General features: G+C 56.6%; 1 protein-coding gene across 1 annotated transcript in view; it reads left to right on the plus strand.

Annotated features, from left to right (window-relative positions):
* The first annotated feature begins 695 nt into the window (after nucleotides 1-695).
* QRICH2 (glutamine rich 2) overlaps nucleotides 696-26549 on the plus strand; it is a 34374-nt gene continuing 8520 nt past the window's right edge. The window contains exons 1-12 of the mRNA XM_075579598.1: nucleotides 696-2587; nucleotides 7498-7602; nucleotides 10743-10868; nucleotides 13317-13424; nucleotides 13643-15218; nucleotides 16626-16729; nucleotides 18143-18252; nucleotides 19486-19600; nucleotides 20336-20707; nucleotides 22558-22680; nucleotides 22992-23066; nucleotides 25625-25789. Of these exons, the coding sequence (XP_075435713.1) occupies nucleotides 2147-2587; nucleotides 7498-7602; nucleotides 10743-10868; nucleotides 13317-13424; nucleotides 13643-15218; nucleotides 16626-16729; nucleotides 18143-18252; nucleotides 19486-19600; nucleotides 20336-20707; nucleotides 22558-22680; nucleotides 22992-23066; nucleotides 25625-25789 (3420 nt within the window). The 5' untranslated portion in view covers nucleotides 696-2146. The remainder of the gene's footprint in view (nucleotides 2588-7497; nucleotides 7603-10742; nucleotides 10869-13316; nucleotides 13425-13642; nucleotides 15219-16625; nucleotides 16730-18142; nucleotides 18253-19485; nucleotides 19601-20335; nucleotides 20708-22557; nucleotides 22681-22991; nucleotides 23067-25624; nucleotides 25790-26549) is intronic.

The raw sequence follows: 26549 nt of genomic DNA on the forward strand, positions 1-26549 counted from the left end.
CTCAGCCCATTTAGGAGGAGCAGAGGTATATCCAGGACCAGAATCCTCTGCAACTAGGGCGGCCAGGCGGCTTCTCCGAAAATACCGGACTCAATGGTGAAAGGTGCGTCAGGTCACTGTCCAGGGAGGTCATACCGGACACATGCATGTCCAGTATTGCCTCTCATTTTGTACTGGACAGAGTATCCAAATACAGGACAGTCCAGTTCAATACCGGACACCTGGCAACCCTAGCTGCAACCAGTTCTTCATTTTTCTCCAGAGAGAGGCAAAATGGCAGCGTGTGTAACCGGTCAGCTTGCTCGCCACACTAGTGTAGGACAGAGTCCTGCTTCAAAAAAAAAAGCATGTAACGGGTACCCGGCCAAAATTAAATGATCTACCGGGCCGGGTACCCAGTTACCCGGTTGGCACTTACCTGGGGGTGGAGGAAGACGTCAGCGACATCTACGAAGGTCCAATAGGAACGCTTCTGCCCCGGTCACATGGTTCCCCAGCTCACACTGCTATGGATGCCTGCAGCTCCCACGCCGGCTGAACACACACTGCTGATGCTGCCACCGCCACAAGACCGCTGCTGACCTTCCTAGATGTCGCCGCCGTCTTCCTCACGGGTCTTTCCTCGCCTTCTTTCGCTGACGACAGGTAAGTGATGATGTATTTTTCAGCTACACTGGCATTACCTGGCGCCGGGCCCACTGGGTAATGTCCGGGTAGCTGAAAACCTGCCGGGTAATTCCGGGTACTCGCTACATCACTACTCCACGCCTTTAGGACATAACGGGGAGTAACCTGGAATAAAGTTTGAAAGCTTCACTGGGGAGAGGTACCATGTCATTAAAACCTTATACGCGTTCCCCATTAAGGTGGTGCATATTGAGCTTTTAGTAACCCACAGGAGAATCATGTTCCACTCCATCTAACGCCTCTTCTAGATCTGACTCCCACTGTGACGTTTCGTTTGAGTGACGAGTCCACCACTGCACGTTAATGCTTTATACATTTGGGACACGACACCCCCAGTGCCCGTTCCAGCCAGCACATGAATTTTTAATATCAAAACCTTTTCTTTGGTGATTTCTGGAGAGCGACGGCATTGGGAACGTCTTCAGGGGATACGCCACGAAGTTTGTTACTTTCGACGCACACGGTCATATTTGAACGGAAATGGCCATTTTGTCAGAGCATCTCCCTTTTCCCCCCCATATCTTATTCATCATCCGATTTTAAAAGGTACAATGCATTAATATTGTTCTATTTTTGAGGTACCTCATGGGGTGAGACCCTAAGCTGTAGCCTCGCTAGCTTATGTGCGGCGTCCGGCATTGCAGTGACTTAAAGCGTTTAATCGCTGTACAGACAGAGGGGTTGCCTTGGTTAAACATCAGATGTTTTAAAGGAGAAAAATACATCGGTATGCAAAATAAATAGGATTAGAGAAAAACCATATAGAGGAGTTCCAAGTAACGGGGTAAATGTAGAGAAATTCTGGGTAAAATAAAAAAAAAAAAAAAGCCCTTGCTAAAATATCCTATAGTTTTAAATGGTCCTTGATACATAGGGGGGCAGTTATTTTGCACCCCTTTCCCCCCCATGGACATTATCTGATGTGATCCATTGACCTTTAGGGGTTCTGAGTTGTAGGTCTCCTTGCTTCTGTCTCCCTGCCCTGTGTCGCTGTAGCCATCAGACACGGCCCCCATGGCAGACAGACCCTACATACCCAGCTGCCCTATAAGGACTACTTTCTCCGCGCGGAGGGACACCTCCCCCCACAGTGGAAGCAGCCGGCGCCTGGTAAGCTGCTGTTGCCTAGCGACCGGCAACGCCACCCCGGCCCAGCTGTTCCAGATGTCAACAATCGAGAGAACCCGGCAGCCAATCAACGATCAGCATGCCAACGTTCTCAGCCAATGGAAGCGAGCAGGGGGCGGGGGCTGATAGAATATGGGCGTGGTTAGGGGCAGGATGGAGAAGGGGATGCAGCGTGAGCTGTCACAATGTGCCCAGCTCAGCACAGCATGGGGCCATTATTACTGCACCCCATTCTAATTCCTTCTGCAGCACTCCCACTGCTGTGAAGGAAGCTGCAGCTCTTATTCTGCACATGCCAGGCCCATAGTTGCTGTTGACCACGGTCTTGGGGATGACATCTGTAATTAACCTGTATGACTTGGCCAACCTGTCCATTGGCACGCCGGAGGTGGGCGCCGTCAATTTCAACGCCCTGCACACCCTCCTCCACGCCATCATCAAGCACCTGAACATCCAGGACCTGAAAGCCGAAATCACCGACGAGGAGCGGGGGCTGCACCAGCCCCCGGGGAAGCCGGCGCTGTCGCTGGCGGGGGAGGAGGAAGGGCGAGAGACGGGGCAGGCCGACCGGATCTGGCTCGCCTACCCCCAGATGGAGCGGAAGATCCGGGCGATGGAGACGCAGATGGCGGCGTTGAACAGTTTGCCCACGGGGCGCGAGCTGATGGAGAGGACCAAGGAGCAGGCGTCGGGCGCGACCCCGGTGGACGACATGTGGCAGATGCTGCAGATGAGGAAGAAGATCGAAGCCAACAAGGACGGGGTGTCCAAGGTAAAAAGGAAAAAAAGGGGGGGGGGGGAGGGGCGTCCATGATGCCCGGCGCGTGCCAGCCCACCCTCCACAAGCAGAACCCCTTCACTGCTGCACTATACAGGGTCGCGGAGTATGACCGGGCACGTGAGAATGTTTCTTGGGGGGGGGAACAACGTCTAACAGTGGTACGAAAACCCTACTAGTGGGGTTAGAGGGGAGGGTGGGGGGTTTGAACATTGCAGGTCTGAGGGGAGGGGGGGGGAGAGATACTTGGGGGTCATCGTGTTTGAAGGGGACTTTGGTGATGGGAGCGTAGGAAGCAGTAAGGTGACACTTGGTGCCCAGCAGGTGACAGTGACAGGCACGGGGTGTTGGAATCTGTCTGTCTGCGAGGTCCCAGCGCCGGTGAGTTTCAGCGTCCATCAGATACATCTCAATTTCTTAGGAAAAAGGGATTTATAAAAAACAAAATAAAACTGTCCCTTTCTGCTGCTGAAATAATAGTGGTGTGTGTGGGTACACACAGACACACACAGACACACACACAGACACACACAGAGACACACAGACACACACACAGAGACACACACAGACACAGACAGACACACACACACACACAGACACACACAGACACACACACAGAGACACACACAGACACAGACACACACACAGACACACACAGACACACACAGACACACACACACACAGACACACACACACAGACACACACACACACAGACACACACACACACACAGACACACACACACACACACGCATGTGAGAGGTTTATGTATGAGACGTAATGAAGATAGTTAAATAAATTGCCATCTTATATAATTATCGAAGGTGTGTCTGTGTGTGTGTGTGTCTGTGTGTGTATATATGTGTATAAATACTTCAGCCAACCGATATCTTTACGAATAAGACAGCACTGCAAGATGATGATCAAAAAAACCATGCGATTGTATACTGCCCTGAGGAAGGTCCCTACAGTATGGACAATATATTATTTTTTTAACTCTCACACTCTCGCACACACTCCCACTCCCACTCATACTCTCTCACACTCACACACTCGCATTCTCTCTCACACACACACACACACACACACACTCTGCCACTCATACACTCTCACACACTCGCATTCACTCTCACGCACACACTCACACACACTCATACTCTCTCCCACTCATACTCTCACACACTCGCATTCTCACACACACACACACATACACTCGCACACTCATACTCTCTCTCACTCATACTCTCTTTCGCACACACTCACTCACACACACACTCTAACACTCAGTCTTACTGCCTTAGCCAGTACAAGTTGCGTATAAATGAAGGCGCCGCTGTTTTGTCGCCGTGCAGAACGCTGCGTTCTGATTTGCTTATTTCTCCGGAGTGGATCCGTGTGCAGGTATGCGCTGGCTCCTCTTATCTCCTCCATCAGTGCTGCAGGTGAGCGCCCAGCTGTAAAGATGGCCACCCCCACTTTCCCGGCTGCCTGGAGACCATGAAGGTTTCAGGCGGACCCCCTGCACACGCAGGAATGTGCTGGGAAGAGACATCCGCTCCGGGGTCTGTCAGGCAAAGAGGAATGAATATATAATCCGCGTAATCATTTACTGAGCGTGTCCAGAGGCGATAACGTTACAGGGTAACAAGGGGACATCACCTCCGTAACCAGGAGGGCGTCCTGGCACCCACAGGTCCCCAAACGGCTTCATGTACCCTAATGTCACATCATTAACCCGGTGCTTCCTATAACTCCTCCTATTGTCCCATATAACTGATCCCTATAACTCTTCCTATTACCCCATATAACCTCTCCCTATAACTCCTCCTATTACCCCATATAACCGCTCCCTATAACTCCTCCTATATCCCCATATAACCGCTCCCTATAACTCCTATTACTCCATATAACCGCTCCCTATAACTCCTCCTATTACCCCATATAACCCCTCCCTATAACTCCTCCTATTACACCATATAACTGCTCCCTATAACTCCTCCTATATGCCCATATAACCTCTCCCTATAATTCCTCCTATTGCCCCATTTCACGGCACCCTATAACTCCTCCTATTACCCCATATAACCGCTCCCTATAACTCCTCCTATTACCCCATATAACCTCTCCCTATAACTCCTCCTATTGCCCCATATAACCGCTCTCCATAACTCCTCCCAAATCATATACTGGTATATACGGGGTAATAAATTGTCTAGGATGCAAATGAGCCAATTTTGCCTCCATTAGATCTTACTAAAATGAGCTATATCTACCTCCGGAAACCTTATATATGCAGCTTTTGGGCTCACATTGATGGAAGTGCCACTGCTTTTTATTTATAATCCTACAATCTTTAGCTTCTTTTTAATAAAAATGGGTTGAATTTGTTCTAAAAGCCCCCTCTTCCCCAACACCCCCACCCCCCTAACACCTCCTGAAGGGACCCGTCCTGGTGACATCCCCGTCCTGGTGACATCCCCGTCCTGTTGACACCCCGGCTGAATAATTGATCTGTGTTGCTCCTGTGTGTCGGGCCCCGGAGTCTCATTACCAGTACAAGGATCAACAAACAGCTCATCTAAGCAACAAAGAGGAGGGGGTAATTAGTGCAACCCCGGTCTAGCCTACAGGGCATCACGTTAACACCTTCACTACGGGAAGGGTCAAGAGAGCATCGTGGAGCAATGACCACCAAGGCCTGACTTTTCCAGTCCGGGGCGGGATGTCACCTCCCCGGGAATGTCCCATTTCATCCTCATCACAAAGTTCACTTCTCAAATAATTTCCCGCGGAGTGGCTCTCTCGTTGGGACGTGGCCTCACAGAGGAGTGGCTCTCTCGTTGGGACGTGGCCTCACAGAGGAGTGGCTCTCTCACTGGGACGTGGCCTCACAGAGCAGTGGCTCTCTCGTTGGGAGGTGGCCTCACAGAGGAGTGGCTCTCTCGCTGGGAGGTGGCCTCACAGAGGAGTGGCTCTCGTTGGGAGGTGGCCTTAGAGGAGTGGCTCTCTCGTTGGGAAGTGGCCTCACAGAGGAGTGGCTCTCTCGTTGGGAGGTGGCCTCACAGAGGAGTGGCTCTCTCTTTGGGACGTGGCCTCACAGAGGAGTGGCTCTCTCGTTGGGGAGTGGCCTCACAGAGGAGTGGCTCTCTCGTTGGGAGGTGGCATCACAGAGGAGTGGCTCTCACTGGGACGTGGCCTGACAGAGGAGTGGCTCTCTCGTTGGGAGGTGGCCTCACAGAGGAGTGGCTCTCTCGTTGGGATGTGGCCTCACAGAGGAGTGGCTCTCTCGTTGGGAGGTGGCCTCACCACGGAGTGGCTCTCTCACTGGGACGTGGCCTCACAGAGCAGTGACTCTCTCGTTGGGAGGTGGCCTCACAGAGGAGTGGCTCTCTTGTTGGGAGGTGGCCTTAGAGGAGTGGCTCTCTCATTGGGAAGTGGCCTCACAGAGGAGTGGCTCTCTCGTTGGGAGGTGGCCTCACAGAGGAGTGGCTCTCTCGTTGGGAGGTGGCCTCACAGAGGAGTGGCTCTCTCGTTGGGAGGTGGCCTCACCACGGAGTGGCTCTCGTTGGGACGTGGCCTCACAGAGGAGTGGCTCTCTCGTTGGGACGTTGCCTCACAGAGGAGTGGCTCTCTCGTTGGGACGTGGCCTTAGAGGAGTGGCTCTCTCCTTGGGAGGTGGCCTCACAGAGGAGTGGCTCTCTCGTTGGGAGGTGGCCTTAGAAGAGTCGCTCTCTCCTTGGGACGTGACCTCACAGAGGAGTGGCTCTCTCGTTGGGAGGTGGCCTCACAGAGGAGTGGCTCTCTCGTTGGGAGGTGGCCTCAAGGAGGAGTGGCTCTCTCGTTGGGAGGTGGCCTCACAGAGGAGTGGCTCTCTCGTTGGGAGGTGGCCTTAGAAGAGTCGCTCTCTCCTTGGGAGGTGGCCTCACAGAGGAGTGGCTCTCTCGTTGGGAGGTGGCCTCACAGAGGAGTGGCTCTCTCGTTGGGAGGTGGCCTCAAGGAGGAGTGGCTCTCTCGTTGGGAGGTGGCCTTAGAGGAGTGGCTCTCTCGTTGGGAGGTGGCTTCACAGACGAGTGGCTCTCTTGTTGGGAGGTGGCCTCACAGAGGAGTGGCTCTCTCGTTGGGAGATGGCCTTAGAGGAGTGGCTCTCTCGTTGGGAGGTGGCCTCACAGAGGAGTGGCTCTCTCGTTGGGAGGTGGCCTCACAGAGGAGTGGCTCTCTCGTTGGGAGGTGGTCTCACCACGGAGTGGCTCTCTCGTTGGGAGGTGGCCTCACAGAGGAGTGGCTCTCTCGTTGGGAGGTGGCCTCACAGAGGAGTGGCTCTCTCGTTGGGAGGTGGCCTCACAGAGGAGTGGCTCTCTCGTTGGGAGGTGGCCTCACAGAGGAGTGGCTCTCTCGTTGGGAGGTGGCCTCACAGAGGAGTGGCTCTCTCGTTGGGAGGTGGCCTCACAGAGGAGTGGCTCTCTCGTTGGGAGGTGGCCTCACAGAGGAGTGGCTCTCTCGTTGGGAGGTGGCCTCACAGAGGAGTGGCTCTCTCGTTGGAACGTGGCCTCACAGAGGAGTGGCTCTCTCGTTGGAACGTAGCCTCACAGAGGAGTGGCTCTCTCGTTGGGAGGTGGCCTCACAGAGGAGTGGCTCTCTCGTTGGAACGTGGCCTCACAGAGGAGGGGCTCTCTCGTTGGAACGTGGCCTCACAGAGGAGTGGCTCTCTCGTTGGAACTTGGCATCAGAGGAGTGGCTCTCTCGTTGGAACGTGGCCTCACAGAGGAGTGGCTCTCGGGAGATGGCCTCACTGCCCAGTGTCTCTCCCGGAGGGTGGCCTCACTGTGACTGTTATGATCCCACCCCAGGGGTGGCTGCACGTGTCCTTGGTCCGGTTCTGTGTAACCCCTTCCCTCCTTCCCCCAGGCCATGGCACTGCTGCAGGATCTCCTGCATGAGCTCAACCGCCTCAAAGTGTCACAGGGGGACGTGGCAGGCCAAATCCATAAGGTGACAGAGACCTTAAAACCGGTGAGTGGCAGGCGCCTTCTGCTTGTGGGGGGTGGGGGGGGGGGGCAGGGGCAGGAGGGAGGGCAGAATTCCCCTCCCTCACATCCCAGGGTATCACTGCTGTAGCTCCTGAGTTCGGAAGGAGCCTCTAACTGCTAAAGTTAATGTGAGGGGGGGAGTGACGCTCTGCGGTTATTAATGTGAGGGGGGGAGCGACGCTCTGCGGTTATTAATGTGAGGTGGGGCGCGACGCTCTGCGGTTATTAATGTGAGGGGGGGAGTGACGCTCTGCGGTTATTAATGTGAGGTGGGGCGCGACGCTTTGCGGTTATTAATGTGACGGAGGGAGTGACGCTCTGCGGTTATTAATGTGAGGGGGGGCGCGACGCTCTGCGGTTATTAATGTGAGGGGGGAAGTGACGCTCTGCGGTTATTAATGTGAGGTGGGGAGCGACGCTCTGCGGTTATTAATGTGAGGTGGGAGCGACGCTCTGCGGTTATTAATGTGAGGGGGGAGTGACGCTCTGCGGTTATTAATGTGAGGTGGGGAGCGACGCTCTGCGGTTATTAATGTGAGGTGGGAGCGACGCTCTGCGCTTATTAATGTGAGGGGGGAGCGACGCTCTGCGGTTATTAATGTGAGGTGGGGAGCGACGCTCTGCGGTTATTAATGTGAGGGGAGTGACGCTCTGCGGCTATTAATGTGAGGTGGGGCGCGACGCTCTGCGGTTATTAATGTGAGGGGGGAGTGACGCTCTGCGGTTATTAATGTGAGGTGGGGCGCGACGCTCTGCGGTTATTAATGTGAGGGGGGGAGTGACGCTCTGCGGTTATTAATGTGAGGTGGGGCGCGACGCTTTGCGGTTATTAATGTGACGGGGGGAGTGACGCTCTGCGGTTATTAATGTGAGGGGGGGCGCGACGCTCTGCGGTTATTAATGTGAGGGGGGGAGTGACGCTCTGCGGTTATTAATGTGAGGGGGGAGTGACGCTCTGCGGTTATTAATGTGAGGTGGGGAGCGACGCTCTGCGGTTATTAATGTGAGGGGGGAGTGACGCTCTGCAGTTATTAATGTGAGGTGGGGAGTGACGCTCTGCGGTTATTAATGTGAGGGGGGGAGTGACGCTCTGCGGTTATTAATGTGAGGGGGGAGCGACGCTCTGCGGTTATTAATGTGAGGGGGGAGCGATGCTCTGCGGTTATTAATGTGAGGTGGGGAGCGACGCTCTGCGGTTATTAATGTGAGGGGGGAGTGACGCTCTGCGGTTATTAATGTGAGGTGGGGAGTGACGCTCTGCGGTTATTAATGTGAGGGGGGGAGTGACGCTCTGCGGTTATTAATGTGAGGGGGGAGCGACGCTCTGTGGTTATTAATGTGAGGAGGGAGCGACGCTCTGCGGTTATTAATGTGAGGTGGGGAGTGACGCTCTGTGGTTATTAATGTGAGGTGGGGAGTGACGCTCTGCGGTTATTAATGTGAGGTGGGGAGTGACGCTCTGCGGTTATTAATGTGAGGTGGGGAGTGACGCTCTGCGGTTATTAATGTGAGGGGGGGAGCGACGCTCTGCGGTTATTAATGTGAGGGGGGAGCGACGCTCTGCGGTTATTAATGTGAGGGGGGGGTGACGCTCTGCGGTTATTAATGTGAGGTGGGGAGCGACGCTCTGCGGTTATTAATGTGAGGGGGAGCGATGCTCTGCGGTTATTAATGTGAGGTGGGGAGCGACGCTCTGCGGTTATTAATGTGAGGGGGGGAGCGATGCTCTGCGGTTATTAATGTGAGGGGGGAGTGACGCTCTGCGGTTATTAATGTGAGGTGGGGAGTGACGCTCTGCGGTTATTAATGTGAGGGGGGGAGCGACGCTCTGCGGTTATTAATGTGAGGTGGGGAGCGACGCTCTGCGGTTATTAATGTGAGGGGGGGAGCGACGCTCTACGGTTATTAATGTGAGGTGGGGCGCGACGCTCTGCGGCTATTAATGTGAGGGGGGAGTGACGCTCTGCGGCTATTAATGTGAGGGGGGGAGCGACGCTCTGCGGTTATTAATGTGAGGGGGGGCGCGACGCTCTGCGGTTATTAATGTGAGGGGGGAGTGACGCTCTGCGGTTATTAATGTGAGGGGGGGAGTGACGCTCTGCGGTTATTAATGTGAGGTGGGGAGTGACGCTCTGCGGTTATTAATGTGAGGTGGGGAGTGACGCTCTGCGGTTATTAATGTGAGGAGGGGAGTGACGCTCTGCGGTTATTAATGTGAGGAGGGGAGTGACGCTCTGCGGTTATTAATGTGAGGGGGGAGTGACGCTCTGCGGTTATTAATGTGAGGGGGGAGCGACGCTCTGCGGTTATTAATGTGAGGTGGGAGTGACGCTCTGCGGTTATTAATGTGAGGTGGGAGTGACGCTCTGCGGTTATTAATGTGAGGTGGGAGTGACGCTCTGCGGTTATTAATGTGAGGAGGGGAGTGACGCTCTGCGGTTATTAATGTGAGGTTGGGAGAGACGCTCTGCGGTTATTAATGTGAGGGGGGAGTGACGCTCTGCGGTTATTAATGTGAGGGGGGAGTGACGCTCTGCGGTTATTAATGTGAGGGGGGAGTGACGCTCTGCGGTTATTAATGTGAGGAGGGGAGTGACGCTCTGCGGTTATTAATGTGAGGTTGGGAGAGACGCTCTGCGGTTATTAATGTGAGGGGGGAGTGACGCTCTGCGGTTATTAATGTGAGGGGGGAGTGACGCTCTGCGGTTATTAATGTGAGGGGTAAGTGACGCTCTGCGGTTATTAATGTGAGGTGGGGCGCGACGCTCTGCGGTTATTAATGTGAGGGGGGGCGCGACGCTCTGCGGTTATTAATGTGAGGGGGGAGTGACGCTCTGCGGTTATTAATGTGAGGGGGGGAGTGACACTCTGCGGTTATTAATGTGAGGGGAGAGTGACGCTCTGCGGTTATTAATGTGAGGTGGGGAGTGACGCTCTGCGGTTATTAATGTGAGGTGGGGCGCGACGCTCTGCGGTTATTAATGTGAGGGGGGGCGCGACGCTCTGCGGTTATTAATGTGAGGGGAGAGTGACGCTCTGCGGTTATTAATGTGAGGTGGGGAGTGACGCTCTGCGGTTATTAATGTGAGGTAGGGAGTGACGCTCTGCGGCCCTTGTCTGTAGGGTTTTGCTCCCCAGGTGGATTTTCAGGATGTGCAGCAGCGCCTGAGCCAGATGGAGCTGCAAAAAGAGGCCGACATGGACGTCGGGGATCTGCAGAAGGAGCTGGGATCCATCCAGGGGTCCGTGGTGAGGGGCACCGTCCTCTATTTGGGGTATCCAGGGGTCCGTGGTGAGGGGCACCGTCCTCTATTTGGGGTATCCAGGGGTCCGTGGTGAGGGGCACCGTCCTCTATTTGGGGTATCCAGGGGTCCGTGGTGAGGGGCACCGTCCTCTATTTGGGGTATCCAGGGGTCCGTGGTGAGGGGCACTGTCCTCTATTTGGGGTATCCAGGGGTCCGTGAGTGTCACCACGCTGTCCGACAACGAGAGAGACAGAGAGAAAAGCAGGAAGGAGAGAGAGAGAGAGAGAGAGAATATATAGAGAGAATATATATAGAGAGAGAGAGACTAGAGAAGAGAGAGAGAGATTTAAAAGACCAAGATGACGACCAGCAGTAAGATGGGAGGATGGGATGAGGGAATGTGTGGGAGCGCGTGGAGAAGAGAGGCTGTAACCGCAGGACCTGGGGGATCACTGGGGAGGCTTCATCCAGCAGTGGGGAGACACGGGCTGGAGAGGATGGGATGAGGGAATGTGTGGGAGCGCGTGGAGAAGAGAGGCTGTAACCGCAGGACCTGGGAGATCACTGGGGAGGCTTCATCCAGCAGTGGGGAGACGTGGGCTGGAGAGGATGGGATGAGGGAATGTGTGGGAGTGATGTGGAGAAGAGAGGCTGCAACCGCAGAACCTGGGAGATCACTGGGGAGGCTTCATCCAGCAGTGAGGAGACACGGGATGGGGAGGATGGGATGAGGGAATGTGTGGGAGCGATGTGGAGAAGAGAGGCTGTAACCGCAGGACCTGGGGGATCACTGGGGAGGCTTCATCCAGCAGTGGGGAGACACCGGCTGGAGAGGATGGGGTGAGGGAATGTGTGGGAGCGACGTGGAGAAGAGAGGCTGTAACCGCAGGACCTGGGAGATCACTGGGGAGACTTCATCCAGCAGTGGGGAGACACGGGCTGGAGAGGATGGGATGAGAGAATGTGTGGGAGCGACGTGGAGAAGAGAGGCTGTAAGCGCAGGACCTGGGGGATCACTGGGGAGGCTTCATCCAGCAGTGGGGAGACACGGGCTGGAGAGGATGGGATGAGAGAATGTGTGGGAGCGACGTGGAGAAGAGAGGCTGTAACTGCAGGACCTGGGGGATCACTGGGGAGGCTTCATCCAGCAGTGGGGAGACACGGGCTGGAGAGGGTGGGATGAGGGAATGTGTGGGAGCGACGTGGAGAAGAGAGGCTGTAACCGCAGGACCTGGGGGATCACTGGGGAGACTTCATCCAGCAGTGGGGAGACACCGGCTGGAGAGGATGGGGTGAGGGAATGTGTGGGAGCGACGTGGAGAAGAGAGGCTGTAACCGCAGGACCTGGTAGATCACTGGGGAGGCTTCATCCAGCAGTGGGGAGACACCGGCTGGAGAGGGTGGGATGAGGGAATGTGTGGGAGCGCATGGAGAAGAGAGGCTGTAACCGCAGGACCTGGGGGATCACTGGGGAGACTTCATCCAGCAGTGGGGAGACACCGGCTGGAGAGGGTGGGATGAGGGAATGTGTGGGAGCGCGTGGAGAAGAGAGGCTGTAACCGCAGGACCTGGGGGATCACTGGGGAGGCTTCATCCAGCAGTGGGGAGACACGGGCTGGAGAGGATGGGATGAGAATGTGTGTGGGAGCGCGTGGAGAAGAGAGGCTGTAACCGCAGGACCTGGGGGATCACTGGGGAGGCTTCATCCAGCAGTGAGGAGACACGGGATGGGGAGGATGGGATGAGGGAATGTGTGGGAGCGATGTGGAGAAGAGAGGCTGTAACCGCAGGACCTGGGGGATCACTGGGGAGACTTCATCCAGCAGTGGGGAGACACCGGCTGGAGAGGATGGGGTGAGGGAATGTGTGGGAGCGACGTGGAGAAGAGAGGCTGTAACCGCAGGACCTGGGAGATCACTGGGGAGACTTCATCCAGCAGTGGGGAGACACGGGCTGGAGAGGATGGGATGAGAGAATGTGTGGGAGCGACGTGGAGAAGAGAGGCTGTAACCGCAGGACCTGGGGGATCACTGGGGAGACTTCATCCAGCAGTGGGGAGACATGGGCTGGAGAGGGTGGGATGAGGGAATGTGTGGAAGCGACGTGGAGAAGAGGCTGTAACCGCAGGACCTGGGCGATCACTGGGGAGGCTTCATCCAGCAGTGGGGAGACACGGGCTGGAGAGGGTGGGATGAGGGAATGTGTGGGGGCGACGTGGAGAAGAGGCTGTAACCGCAGGACCTGGGAGCTCACTAGGGAGACTTCATCCAGCAGCGGGGAGACACAGGCTGATGAAGAGAAATATACATATCATTAGTTATCTCATGGATTTTATTGGGTAGAACAGATCGGGGAACATCATCTGTGGCTTTCACCCCCTTGCGAGTGGAATAGAAGGGTTATAAAGGGGTGTGGGACCCTGAGACGTGTCCCCCGTCTGTCACACTGCAGAAGCGCCTGGAGGAGAAGCTGAAACAGTTCCCCAGCCCCGAGGAGCTGAGCAACATGGTCGGATGGGATGTGCTGACGGAGATCCTGGTGAAACAGCCAGTCATCAAGGTAAGTAAGCGGTGGGACGAGGCAGGAACCTCTAGGACCGGGCAGTGCAGGGAGCGGAGCTACAGAAACTGGCACTACCAGGCCTGGGGAGTCGTGGGGTGGGCACAGAGCCTGGCACCCCTAGGACTGATAGACACACACATACAGACGGTGACAGCACTATGGCAGGTGGCGCGGGCAGAGCGTTGGTGACACTGGTCTGTCTCTCTCTTTACCAGGATTCACAAACCGCATCCACTGGCGCCCGCAGAAGCCAGGGTCCCGTGGCATCTCTCAGGACCACCCCCTCCTCACAAGCCGTACATGGGCAGCTTCCCACCCAGGATGATGCCCTGGCAGGGCCAGCGCCAGCGTCTGTGCCCACTCAGGCTGCAGGCTCCACACATGCTCTGTCAACTCAACCTGGTGGACCCACATACGCCACTTTGCCCACTCAGGCAGGTGTGCCCTCATACACTGGGCTACCCACTCAGGCAGTTGCGCCCACTCAGGGAGGTGTGCCCTCATACACTGGGGTACCCACTCAGGCAGTCGCGCCAACTCAGGCAGGTGTGCCCTCATACACTGGGCCACCCACTCAGGCAGGTGTGCCCACTCAGGCAGGTGTACCCACTCAGGCAGGTGTGCCCACTCAGGCAGGTATGCCTCAATACACTGGGGTACCCACTCAAGCAGGTGTTCCCTCATACACTGGGGTACCTGATCAGGCAGGTGTTCCCTCATACACTGGGGTACCCGCTCAGGCAGGTGTGCCCACTCAGGCAGGTATGCCTCAATACACTGGGGTACCCACTCAAGCAGGTGTTCCCTCATACACTGGGGTACCCGCTCAGGCAGGTGTTCCCTCATACACTGGGGTACCCACTCAGGCAGGTGTGCCCACTCAGGCAGGTGTGCCTCAATACACTGGTGTGCCCACTCAGGCAGGTGTGCCCACTCAGGCATGTGTGCCCACTCAGGCAGGTGTGCCTCAATACACTGGTGTGCCCACCCAGGCAGGTGTGCCCACTCAGGCAGGTGTGCCTCAATACACTGGGGTACCCACTCAGGCAGGTGTGCCCACAAAGGCAGGTGTGCCCACTCAGGCAGGTGTACCCACTCAGGCAGGTGTGCCCACATACACTGGGGTACCCACTCAGGCAGGTGTGCCCACAAAGGCAGGTGTGCCCACTCAGGCAGGTGTGCCCACTCAGGCAGGTGTGCCCACAAAGGCAGGTGTGCCCACTCAGGCAGGTGTGCCCACAAAGGCAGGTGTACCCACTCAGGCAGGTGTGCCCACAAAGGCAGGTGTGCCCACAAAGGCAGGTGTGCCTCAATACACAGGGGTGCCCACTCTGGCAGGTGTGCCCACTCAGGCAGGTGTGCCCACTCAGGCAGGTGTTCCTTCATACACTGGGGTACCCACTCATCCTGGGGGCCCCTACATTGCTCCACCCACCTCTGCCCCAGGCCTGCCACCCACTCACCCAACGAGCCCTCCTGAGATGGGTCAGCAGCTCCCTGCCTCTGCTCCCACCACCGACTCCGGCCACCAGATCCGTACCCGCACCACTCAGTCTGCCCCCGTCTCGCCAATCCCCCCCAGCACCCCCAACAAGACCAGCCCCTCCGACACCCCCCCCGGCACCTCCTCCCGCGCCAGCAGCGCCTCGGAGAGATATGCCGACACGGTGGAGGCGCTGCGCAACATCGCATCGCTGACCGACATGCACGCTCTGCTCCAAGAGCGGCTGGAGGCGCTGGAGAGGAACAAGTCCGACCGCGCGGAGCTGCGGGCGCTGGCGGGAGACATCGGTGAGTGCGGCATGTCGTGTTATGTCTGGGAAGCGGAGCTCCGCGCTGTATAAAACGTGGTCAGGAAATATTCGGGCGCTAATTAAGTTATGGTGGGTCAGAACCAAAAAGTGACGCGCCCTGCATTGTACCGTGTACTACAGTGAGTAAAATCCCACGTTTGGGGCACCGGCGCGTCTCAGGCAGGTCGGCAGCCCCGTCTGTCCCCATTACTGCTCAGAATATAGTGCTTCCGCTGCCGCAAGGGGTTCTGGGGGATGACATGCAGATGAGCACGCAGTGTGTCAGGCTTTATTTCTTATCCGTTATCCTATAGGGGTCTGTAACAGCTGGAGGTGTGGGGGGCAGGGGGGGACCAGCAAGCAAGGACTGAGTGCTGGGTTTAAAGGCAGACGTGAGAGATAGAGGAGGGGGAGGGATGGAGGAGAGGGGAGGAGGGGGAGAGATAGAGGAGAGGAGGGGGGGAGAGGGAGGACGGAGGAGAGGAGGGGGAGAGATAGAGGAGAGGAGGGGGGGATAGAGGAGAGGGGAGAGATAGAGGAGAGGAGGGGGGGAGAGGGAGGACGGAGGAGAGGGGGGAGAGATAGAGGAGAGGAGGGGGAGAGAGGGAGGAGAGGAGGGGGATAGAGGAGAGGGGGGAGAGAGGGATGGATGGGTTCCAGGCTGCAGAGGGACACCTTGTATTTTGTGTTGCTGAAAAAAAGTGAACGATTACTTTTCCAAACGCGTCTCCTGTCGTTACCTCTGCGTGCATCGCCTGACTAACACGCCGCGATGTATAATGATCCTGAGTATCTCTATGCACTGATAATGAACACGCTGCGCTGTATAATGATACTGAGCCTCTATATACACTGATAGTGAACACGCTGCGCTGTATAATGATGCTGAGTATCTATATGCTGATAATGAACACGCTGCGCTGTATAATGATCCTGAGTATCTCTATGCACTGATAATGAACACGCCGCGCTGTATAATGATGTGGAGTATCTATACACTGATGATGAACACGCTGTGCTGTATAATGATGCAGAGTATCTCAATACACTGATAATGAACACGCCGCGCTGTATAATGATACTGAGCCTCTATATACACTGATAATGAACACGCCGCGCTGTATAATGATACTGAGCCTCTATATACACTGATAATGAACACGCCGCGCTGTATAATGATACTGAGCCTCTATATACACTGATAATGAACACACGGCGCTGTATAATGATGCTGAGTATCTATATGCTGATAATGAACACGCCGCGCTGTATAATGATGCGGAGTATCTATATGCTGATAATGAACACGCCGCGCTGTATAATGATGCGGAGTATCTGTATGCTGATAATGAACACGCCGCGCTGTATAATGATGCCGAGTATCCCTGTGCACTTCTCCCTGCAGCTGAACGAAGCCTGGCTGATGCTAAGCTGCTGCCCGACCTGCAGGAGAAGCTGAACTCCATGCACAAGGAGCTGGAGGACCGGGAAGGGGCCATGGAGGAGAAGGTGAGGGGCCCTGGGGGGGGGGGAGGCGAGGGGCACCTGGGGGGAGGAGGTGAGGGGCTCCTGGGGGGAGGAGAAGGCGAGGGGCCCCTGCGGGGAGGCAGTAAAGGGCCCCTGAGGGAGGCAGGTGAGGGGGCCCCAGAAGGGACGAGGCGAAGGGCCCCATGGGGGACGAGGCGAGGGGCCCCTTGGGAGGTGAGGGGGCCCTGTGGGAGAGAAGTTGAGGTGCCATGTGGGGAGAGGAGGTGAGGGGAGTATGGGGGGAGAGGAGGTGGTGGTCTATGTGGGGGGAGAGTAGATGAGGGGCGTATGGGGGGGAGGAGGAGGTGGGGGCACATGAGGGGAGGTGTGGGGTGGTGTGGGGGGAGGAGGTGAGGAGCGTTTGGACGGGGAGGAGGTGAGGGGCATATGGGGGGGGAGGCGGTGAGGAGCGTATGGGGGAGAGGAGGTGAGGGGCCTATGGAGGGAGGATGAGGTGAGAGGCCCCTTGGGGGGGAGGAGGTGAGGGGCCCATGTGGGGAGGAGGAGGTGAGAGGCCCATGGGGGGAGAGAAGGGGAGTATGGGGGGAGAGGAGGTGACAGTCTATGTGGGGGGAGAGTGGATGAGGGGCGTATGGGGGGATGTGGAGGTGGGGGACCAATGGGGGGAGGAGGAGGTGAGGGGGCCCATGGGGGGAGAGGAAGTAAGGGGCCCATGGAGGAGAGAAGGTGAGGGGCGTATGGGGGGGATTAGGTGACGGTCTATGGGGGGGAGAGTTGATGAGGAGCGTATGGGGAAGGAGGTGAAAGGCCCATGGGGGAGGGAGGAGGTGAGGAGCGTTTGGGGGGAGGGGAGGTGAGGGGCATTTGGGGGGGGAGGAGGTGAGTGGCGTTTGGGGGGTGAGGAGGTATAGGGCGTTTGGGGGGGTAGGAAGTGAGAGGCATATCGGGGAAGAGGAGGTGAGAGGCCCATGGGGGGAGGAGGGGAGAAGCCCATGGAGGGGTGAGGTGAGGGGCATATTGGGGTAGAAGGGGGGGTGTGGGGCATATGGGGGGGGTGGAGGTGGGGGGCGTTTGGGGGTGGTGGTGATGGGTGTACGGGGGGGGGGGAGGTGGTGAGGGGTGTATGGAGGGGAGGTGAAGGGCGCATGGGGGGGATAAAGGGAGAGGTGTGTGGCATATGGGGGGAGGAGGAGGTGAGGGGTGGATGGGGGGGAGGAGATGAGGTGCATAGGGGGGAGGAGGACAATGGGAGGTCATAGTTTGTGCTGGAGTCAAAAATTAGGGTGCAGGTCCCAGTTTTGGGGTACAAGTTTGGTTGTGTATTAGGGGGTGCAGGACTTGGTTTTGGAATCTCACACCCCTGCCAGTTCTAGTTGCAGGTGGTGCTGTTTTTTGGGGTGCTGATTTTAGTATTTGGGGTGACGCCCACCCCAGCTGCACAGGCTGCAGAGAGTACTGGATCCCACTGTCACTCAAATACGCAGCAGCAGTGAGCAGGCAGCAGAGGGAGACACCACGGTCAGCCTGCAGCTGGGGTACCTGAGGTGAGAGGGGGGAGAGAGAAAGAGGGGAGAGCTGAGAGACTGGGAGGGAGGAGATGTGAGAGACTGGGAAGGGGGGAGAGATATGTGAGGGGGGAGAGAAAGGGAGCAGAGAGACTGGGAGGGGGAGAGAGAAAGAGGGGAGAGCTGAGAGACTGGGAGAGAGGAGATGTGAGGGGGGAGAGAGAAAGAAGGGAGAGGTGAGAGACTGGGAGGGGGAGAGAGATGTGAGGGGGGAGAGAAAGGGAGCAGAGAGGCTGGGAGGGGGGAGAGAGAAAGAGGGGAGAGCTGAGAGACTGGGAGAGAGGAGATGTGAGGGGGGAGAGAGACTGGGAGGAGGGAGAGAAAGGGAGCAGAGGTGAGAGACTGGGAGAGAGAAAGATTGGAGAGGTGAGAGTCTGAGAAGGAGAAGAGAGAAAGATGTGAGGGGGGAGAGAGGAGAGGAGAAAGATGTGAGGGAGGAGAGGTGGGAGGGTGGGGAGATACTAGGAAAGGGGTGAGAAAGAGAGGGGAGGTGTGAGATGGGGAGGGAGAGAGAAATAGACTGTGAAAAGGGGGCGAGATAAAGATGTGAGGGGGAGAGAGAGGAGAGGTGGGAGGAGAAAGATGTGAGGGAGGAGAGGTGGGAGGGTGGGGAGATACTGGGAAGGGGGAGAGAAAGAGAGGGGAGGTGTGAGATTGGGAGGGAGAGAGAAATAGACTGGGAAAAGGGGGAGAGAGAAAGATGTGAGGGGGGAGAGAGAGGAGGGAGGAGAAAGATGTGAGGGAGGAAGGGGGGATACTGGGAAGGGGTGAGAGAAAGAGGTGGGAGGGGGAGAGATACTAGGAAGGGGGAGAGACAGAGAGGGGAGGTGAGAGACTGGGAGGGAAGAGACTGGGAAAAGGGGGAGAGAGAAAGATGTGAGGGGGGAGAGAGAGGAGAGGAGGGAGGAGAAAGATGTGAGGGAGGAGGGGGAGAGATACTAGGAAGGGGGAGAGAAAGAGACTGAGAAAAGGGGGAACGAGAAAGATAGGGGAGGTGAGAGATGGGAGGGGAGGTGCGAGAGAGAGGGAGGAGGGGGGTGAGACCAGGAGAATCAGATGCTGAGAGAGGTAGAGAGACAGAAATGTATGTAAAAGGAAGAGAAAGATGTGTGGCTGCCAGGCACTCGAGAGCAGGGTTACCACTTGGCAATATTACCCAGATGTGAATGTCCTGAGCACAGTCCCCACCGGATGTCCCCTCCTGTCCCCCAGTGCCACCATGCAGGACATAGAGAAGGAACTGAAGGAGCTGAGAGAGAAGCAGGAGCAGGGCAAGGCGAACATCGAACAGTCAGTGGCAAATAACTCCCTGCAACTGCAGGACCAGGTCAGGACAGTCTTCCTGCAGTACCCAGCGCAGGCACCAGGTGGCAACAGCCCACAATATCCCTCTGCAGATAGCTACAGCCTGAATAATAATCATTGTTTCACAGAAGGACAGGCCGCGCTGAGCCGTGCGGACGCGCCGCGCTGAGCCGTGCGGACGCTCCGCGCTGAGCCGTGCGGACGCTCCGCGCTGAGCCGTGCGGACGCTCCGCGCTGAGCCGTGCGGACGCTCCGCGCTGAGCCGTGCGGACGCGCCGCGCTGAGCCGTGCGGACGCTCCGCGCTGGGCCGTGCGGACGCTCCGCGCTGGGCCGTGCGGACGCTCCGCGCTGAGCCGCGTCATCCTCAATAAGGATGCCTTGAGAGGGGGCTCCCGCGAGCGTCCGCAGGCGTGCGGAGGCGCAGGGACTTTCAGCCGACAGCCGGACCTGTTTCTGAGCGCGCTGTCGGCTGAAAGCCTCCAATCACAGCGAAGCCGCGTCAACATCACGGCGCCGTGACGTCGGCGCTTTGCGGGCTATTGGCCCAGTGACGTCAGTGCCCCGCCTCCCGATCGCGAGGCACAGGGGGGTTTAGTGACTTGCACCAGTAGAGATAAGATTGGGGGTTCGAAGGCACTAGGCTGCTTCCCCAGCTCCCCCCCCCCCCACAGCCCCCCGCCAGCATTGCGCTGCAGGAGCCCTCTGGCAAACAAGGGGTTAAGACGCCCTGCGCTCCCCTCTGTCTCTTGCTTACAGTTAGACAAGCTGCGCTCCGTCCTGCAGAACATGGTGTCGTCCTCTTCCACCCTCCTCGCCCTGAGCCTCCCCCGGGACGATGGCCTCCCCCGGGACGATGGCCTCCCCCGGGACGATGGCCTCCCCCAGCCTCTCTCCCTCTCCCAGCCTCCCTCCCAGCCGCCCTCCCTCTCCCAGTCCCTCTCCGTCCCCCAGTCCCTCTCCGTCCCCCAGCTCACCTGCCCGGCCTGCAGTATCGACGTGAGCGAGAAGGTCAGTCAGCTAGTGAACCGCTACGAACAGCTGCAGGACCTGGTGACCGGTTACATATCCAGGCAGGGCGAGGGCAAGCAGGGCGTTCCACAGGGCAGGCGGGCACAGCAGAAGAGCCAGGTAACTGCCAGGGAGGAGCAGGGGGGACCCGACCGGCATTTTCAGGGTGTCTTTGTTTGGGGCGGCAGACAAGAATATTTAGTCGGTTCACCCACTTCAAAGATTCGTGGGAGCTCCCGGATGGACGTTGATCTGAACGGGATACCTGCCGGTTATCCCGTAATGTGTGGCCTGGCTGTGCCGGTGTATATATTTCTGTACCTAATGTGGATGGGGGATCTGGTTGGTGGTAGTAGTGGGATCCGAAGTCTCCTGATTCGGACTGTAGTTGGGGATGGGGGGATCTCTGAGATTTCATGGTGTGGGGGGAGGAGGGAGGTATAATGATGATGAGTCGGGAGGGGGAAGGTATAATGATGATGAGTCTGGGTGGAGGAGGGACTTATAATGATGATGAGTCTGGGGGGAGGGAGGTATAATGATGAGTCTGGGAGGGAGGAGGGTCTACCTCTCTCCTTCAATCCCTCTCAACTGCTTTGTGTTTCTTCCTCACCATTCTATTGCCTCTCTTGCCTTCTTTCATTTGCCTCTGCCCCCTCACTCTCTCACCTCTTTTTTGCCCCCTCCCCCCTCGTCTCCTTCGCATCTTCTTTTCTGCCCCCCCCACTCTCCTCCCCTGCCACCTATTCTGCCCACCCGCTCACTATTCTCTCCTACCCTCTCTTTTCTGCCTTCCCCCCTCTCTGCTCCCCTTTCTGTTTCCCTCGCCCCTTATTGCTTTTCACTTCTGCCCCCCTCCCTCTGCTCCCCTTACCTTCCCTCTCTTGTACTTCGTCCCCTCTGATGGGGCGGCCCCCTCTCCCTCTCTCCCCCTGTGTGTGTCTCAGGATGGGGAGCTGCTGGGTCACCCCTCTCTCGTACTTCGTCCCCTCTGATGGGGCGGCCCCCTCTCCCTCTCTCCCCCTCTGTGTGTGTCTCAGGATGGGGAGCTGCTGGGTCACCCCTCTCTCGTACTTCGTCCCCTCTGATGGGGCGCACCCCTCTCCCTCTCTCCCCCTCTGTGTGTGTCTCAGGATGGGGAGCTGCTGGGTCACCCCTCTCTCGTACTTCGTCCCCTCTGATGGGGCGGCCCCCTCTCCCTCTCTCCCCCTCTGTGTGTGTCTCAGGATGGGGAGCTGCTGGGTCACCCCTCTCTCGTACTTCGTCCCCTCTGATGGGGCGGCCCCCTCTCCCTCTCTCCCCCTCTGTGTGTGTCTCAGGATGGGGAGCTACTGGGTCACCCCTCTCTCGTACTTCGTCTCCTCTGATGGGGCGCCCCCCTCTCCCTCTCTCCCCCTCTGTGTGTGTCTCAGGATGGGGAGCTGCTGGGTCATCCCTCTCTTGTACTTCGTCCCCTCTGATGGGGCGCCCCCCTCTCCCTCTCTGCCCCTCTGTGTGTGTCTCAGGATGGGGAGCTGCTGGGTCACCCCTCTCTCGTACTTCGTACCCTCTGATGGGGCGCCCCCCTCTCCCTCTCTCCCCCTCTGTGTGTGTCTCAGGATGGGGAGCTACTGGGTCACCCCTCTCTCGTACTTCGTCTCCTCTGATGGGGCGCCCCCCTCTCCCTCTCTCCCCCTCTGTGTGTGTCTCAGGATGGGGAGCTGCTGGGTCACCCCTCTCTCGTACTTCGTCTCCTCTGATGGGGCGCCCCCCTCTCCCTCTCTCCCCCTCTGTGTGTGTCTCAGGATGGGGAGCTGCTGGGTCACCCCTCTCTCGTACTTCGTCCCCTCTGATGGGGCGGCCCCCTCTCCCTCTCTCCCCCTCTGTGTGTGTCTCAGGATGGGGAGCTGCTGGGTCACCCCTCTCTCGTACTTCGTCTCCTCTGATGGGGCGCCCCCCTCTCCCTCTCTCCCCCTCTGTGTGTGTCTCAGGATGGGGAGCTACTGGGTCACATCCAGAACACGATCCTGCTGCTACAGGAAGAATGTGAGAAGCTGAGCAGCACCACGGGAACCTTGATCCAGGACCATCAGCAGAAGCAGAGACACATCGATGTGAGGGGGAGGAAGAGACTGGGGCTGGGGGAACCAAAGGGGGGAGCTTGGGGGTTCCTTATTTTCTTTCCCCCCTATCTCTGTCTTATTCTGTCTCTGTACCACCATACATGGAGGTCACAAGACACCTCTCATGGGGGGCTCCTGATTGGGTATCTGTCTCAGACACACTAGGGTTGGGGGAGAAGGTCCAGGACATGCAAATGTCTTTCTCTGGGAAGAGGTGTCTCAGGCTGGTTTCCGATATGATGTTGGAGAGGAGCGTTCATGCATTTCTGGGGGGGCGCTCGTGCTCCCCCTTCCTCTTGCAGATTCTGTATCAGACGCTGGAGAAGTTGGAGGAGAAGAAAGCAGACAAGGATCTCACAGACATGGAGATCGATTTGGTGAGGGAGTGTGCCTGAGAGGTGGCTGCACGTCGGGGCGTAACACGGCCAATGGTTTCCAACCTTTTTTGGTTAAAGAACTCTTATTTAGCCCACCCCCCCTTCCCTTTAAGAACTCTATAATTATATAGCGAAATTCTGCGGAACCCCCAACCCTCTCTAATAGCGCGTCTGAGATCAGATGCATTGTAAGGAACCCCAACCCTCTCTAATAGCGCGTCTGAGATCAGATGCATTGTAAGGAACCCCAACTCTCTCTAATAGCGCGTCTGAGATCAGATGCATTGTAAGGAACCCCAACCCTCTCTAATAGCGTCTGAGATCAGATGCATTGTAAGGAACCCCAACCCTCTCTAATAGCGCGTCTGAGATCAGATGCATTGTAAGGAACCCCAACCCTCTCTAATAGCGCGTCCGAGATCCGATGCATTGTAAGGAACCCCAACCCTCTCTAATAGCGTGTCTGAGATCAGATGCATTGTAAGGAACCCCAACCCCCTCTAATAGCGCGTCTGAGATCAGATGCATTGTAAGGAACCCCAACCCTCTCTAATAGCGTCTGCGATCAGATGCATTGTAAGGAACCCCAACCCCCTCTAATAGCGCGTCTGAGATCAGATGCATTGTAAGGAACCCCAACCCTCTCTAATAGCGTCTGCGATCAGATGCATTGTAAGGAACCCCAACCCTCTCTAATAGCGTGTCAGCGATCAGATGCATTGTAAGGTACCCCAACCCTCTCTAATAGCGTGTCTGAGATCAGATGCATTGTAAGGAACCCCAACCCCCTCTAATAGCGCGTCTGAGATCAGATGCATTGTAAGGAACCCCAACCCTCTCTAATAGCGCGTCTGAGATCAGATGCATTGTAAGGAACCCCAACCCTCTATAACAGCGCGTCTGAGATCAGATACATTGTAAGGAACCCCAACCCTCTCTAATAGCGCGTCTGTGATCAGATGCAGTGTAAGGAACACCAACCCTCTCTAATAGCGCGTCTGTGATCAGATGCAGTGTAAGGAACCCCAACCCTCTCTAATAGCGCGTCTGAGATCAGATACATTGTAAGGAACCCCAACCCTCTCTAATAGCGCGTCTGAGATCAGATGCATTGTAAGGAACCCCAACCCTCTCTAATAGCGTCTGAGATCAGATGCATTGTAAGGAACCCCAACCCTCTCTAATAGCGTCTGAGATCAGATGCAGTGTAAGGAACCCCGACCCTCTCTAATAGCGCGCCTGAGATCAGATACATTGTAAGGAACCCCAACCCTCTCTAATAGCGCGTCTGAGATCAGATACATTGTAAGGAACCCCAACCCTCTCTAATAGCGCGTCTGAGATCAGATACATTGTAAGGAACCCCAACCCTCTCTAATAGCGCGTCTGAGATCAGATACATTGTAAGGAACCCCAACCCTCTCTAATAGCGTGTCAGCGATCAGATGCATTGTAAGGAACCACAACACTCTCTAATAGCGCGTCTGAGATCAGATGCATTGTAAGGAACCCCAACCCTCTATAACAGCGCGTCTGAGATCAGATACATTGTAAGGAACCCCAACCCTCTCTAATAGCGCGTCTGTGATCAGATGTAGTGTAAGGAACACCAACCCTCTCTAATAGCGCGTCTGTGATCAGATGCAGTGTAAGGAACCCCAACCCTCTCTAATAGCGCGTCTGAGATCAGATACATTGTAAGGAACCCCAACCCTCTCTAATAGCGCGTCTGAGATCAGATGCATTGTAAGGAACCCCAACCCTCTCTAATAGCGTCTGAGATCAGATGCATTGTAAGGAACCCCAACCCTCTCTAATAGCGTCTGAGATCAGATGCAGTGTAAGGAACCCCGACCCTCTCTAATAGCGCGCCTGAGATCAGATACATTGTAAGGAACCCCAACCCTCTCTAATAGCGCGTCTGAGATCAGATACATTGTAAGGAACCCCAACCCTCTCTAATAGCGTGTCAGCGATCAGATGCATTGTAAGGAACCCCAACCCTCTCTAATAGCGCGTCTGAGATCAGATGCATTGTAAATTCTTCTGTATTTGGTACTATTTTCCAATGAGCTGCACATCGCAGGAACCCTTTAGAGACGCTCGGTGAACCCCGATTGAAAAACATGCTACCAGTGTGTGTTATTCTGTACATGTACTGTCTGTTTAGTGTGTGTTTAGTGTGTGTTAATGTGTGTGTGTGTGTGTGTGTGTGTATATATAAATACTGAGTTAATGTGTGTGTCTGTGTGCTTGTACTGTGTTAATGTGTGTGTGTGTACTTAGTGTGTGTGTGTGTGTGTGTGTACTTAGTTAATGTGTGTGTGTTTATATTTGAAACAAACAGGACTAGAAGCGCACGCTTCAGTGTGAAATTGTACGACAATATTCTGTATATAACAGACACGCGGTACGATGCACTCACCAGGTTACAGAATGGTGTGTGTGTGTGTGCGCGTGTCCCCGCGTGTGTGTGTGTGTGTGTGTGTGTGTGTGCGCGTGTCCCCGCGTGTGTCCCCGCGTGTGTGTGTGTGTGCGCGTGTCCCCGCGTGTGTCAGAAAGCAGATAAGCGTGGCCTGGAGCGGAAGGTCAGCCGAACCACGTTTGATGCCACAGCGGAGCAGCTGAGTCACATGATACAGGAGCTGCTGGGCAGAGTGAGCGAGCACGAACAGGACTGGCACAGGGTGCTGGGGAAGATCAACTTAGAGATGCAGACCAAGGTGAGGAGGCCGGGGGCCCTGCTCGTGTGGCATCGGAGTATAATGCCCCCGGGCTCTGCGTGTCTGTGTATAACGGTCCCAGGCTCCGCGTGTCTGCGTATAATGCCCCCGGGCTCTGGGTGTCTGCGTATAATGCCCCCGGGCTCTGGGTGTCTGCGTATAATGCCCCCGGGCTCTGCGTGTCTGTGTATAACGGTCCCAGGCTCCGCGTGTCTGCGTATAACGCTGCCAGGCACCGTGTGTCTGCGTATAACGCCCCCAGGCTCCGCGTGTCTGCGTATAACGCTGCCAGGCTCCGCGTCTCTGCGTATAACGCCGCCGGGCACCGCGTCTCTGCGTATAACGCCGCCGGGCACCGCATCTCTGCGTATAACACCGCCGGGCACCGCATCTCTGCGTATAACACCGCCGGGCTCCGCGTCTCTGCGTATAACACCGCCGGGCTCCGCATCTCTGCGTATAACACCGCCGGGCTCCGCGTCTCTGCGTATAACACCGCCGGGCTCCGCGTCTCTGCGTATAACGCCGCCGGGCACCGCGTCTCTGCGTATAACACCGCCGGGCACCGCATCTCTGCGTATAACGCCGCCGGGCTCCGCATCTCTGCGTATAACACCGCCGGGCTCCGCATCTCTGCGTATAACGCCGCTGGGCTCCGCATCTCTGCGTATAACACCGCCGGGCTCCGCATCTCTGCGTATAACACCGCCGGGCTCCGCGTCTCTGTGTATAACACCGCCGGGCACCGCGTCTCTGCGTA

This window comes from Ascaphus truei, chromosome 22, assembly GCF_040206685.1.
Source record: "Ascaphus truei isolate aAscTru1 chromosome 22, aAscTru1.hap1, whole genome shotgun sequence".
Classification (NCBI taxonomy): Eukaryota; Metazoa; Chordata; class Amphibia; order Anura; family Ascaphidae; genus Ascaphus; species Ascaphus truei.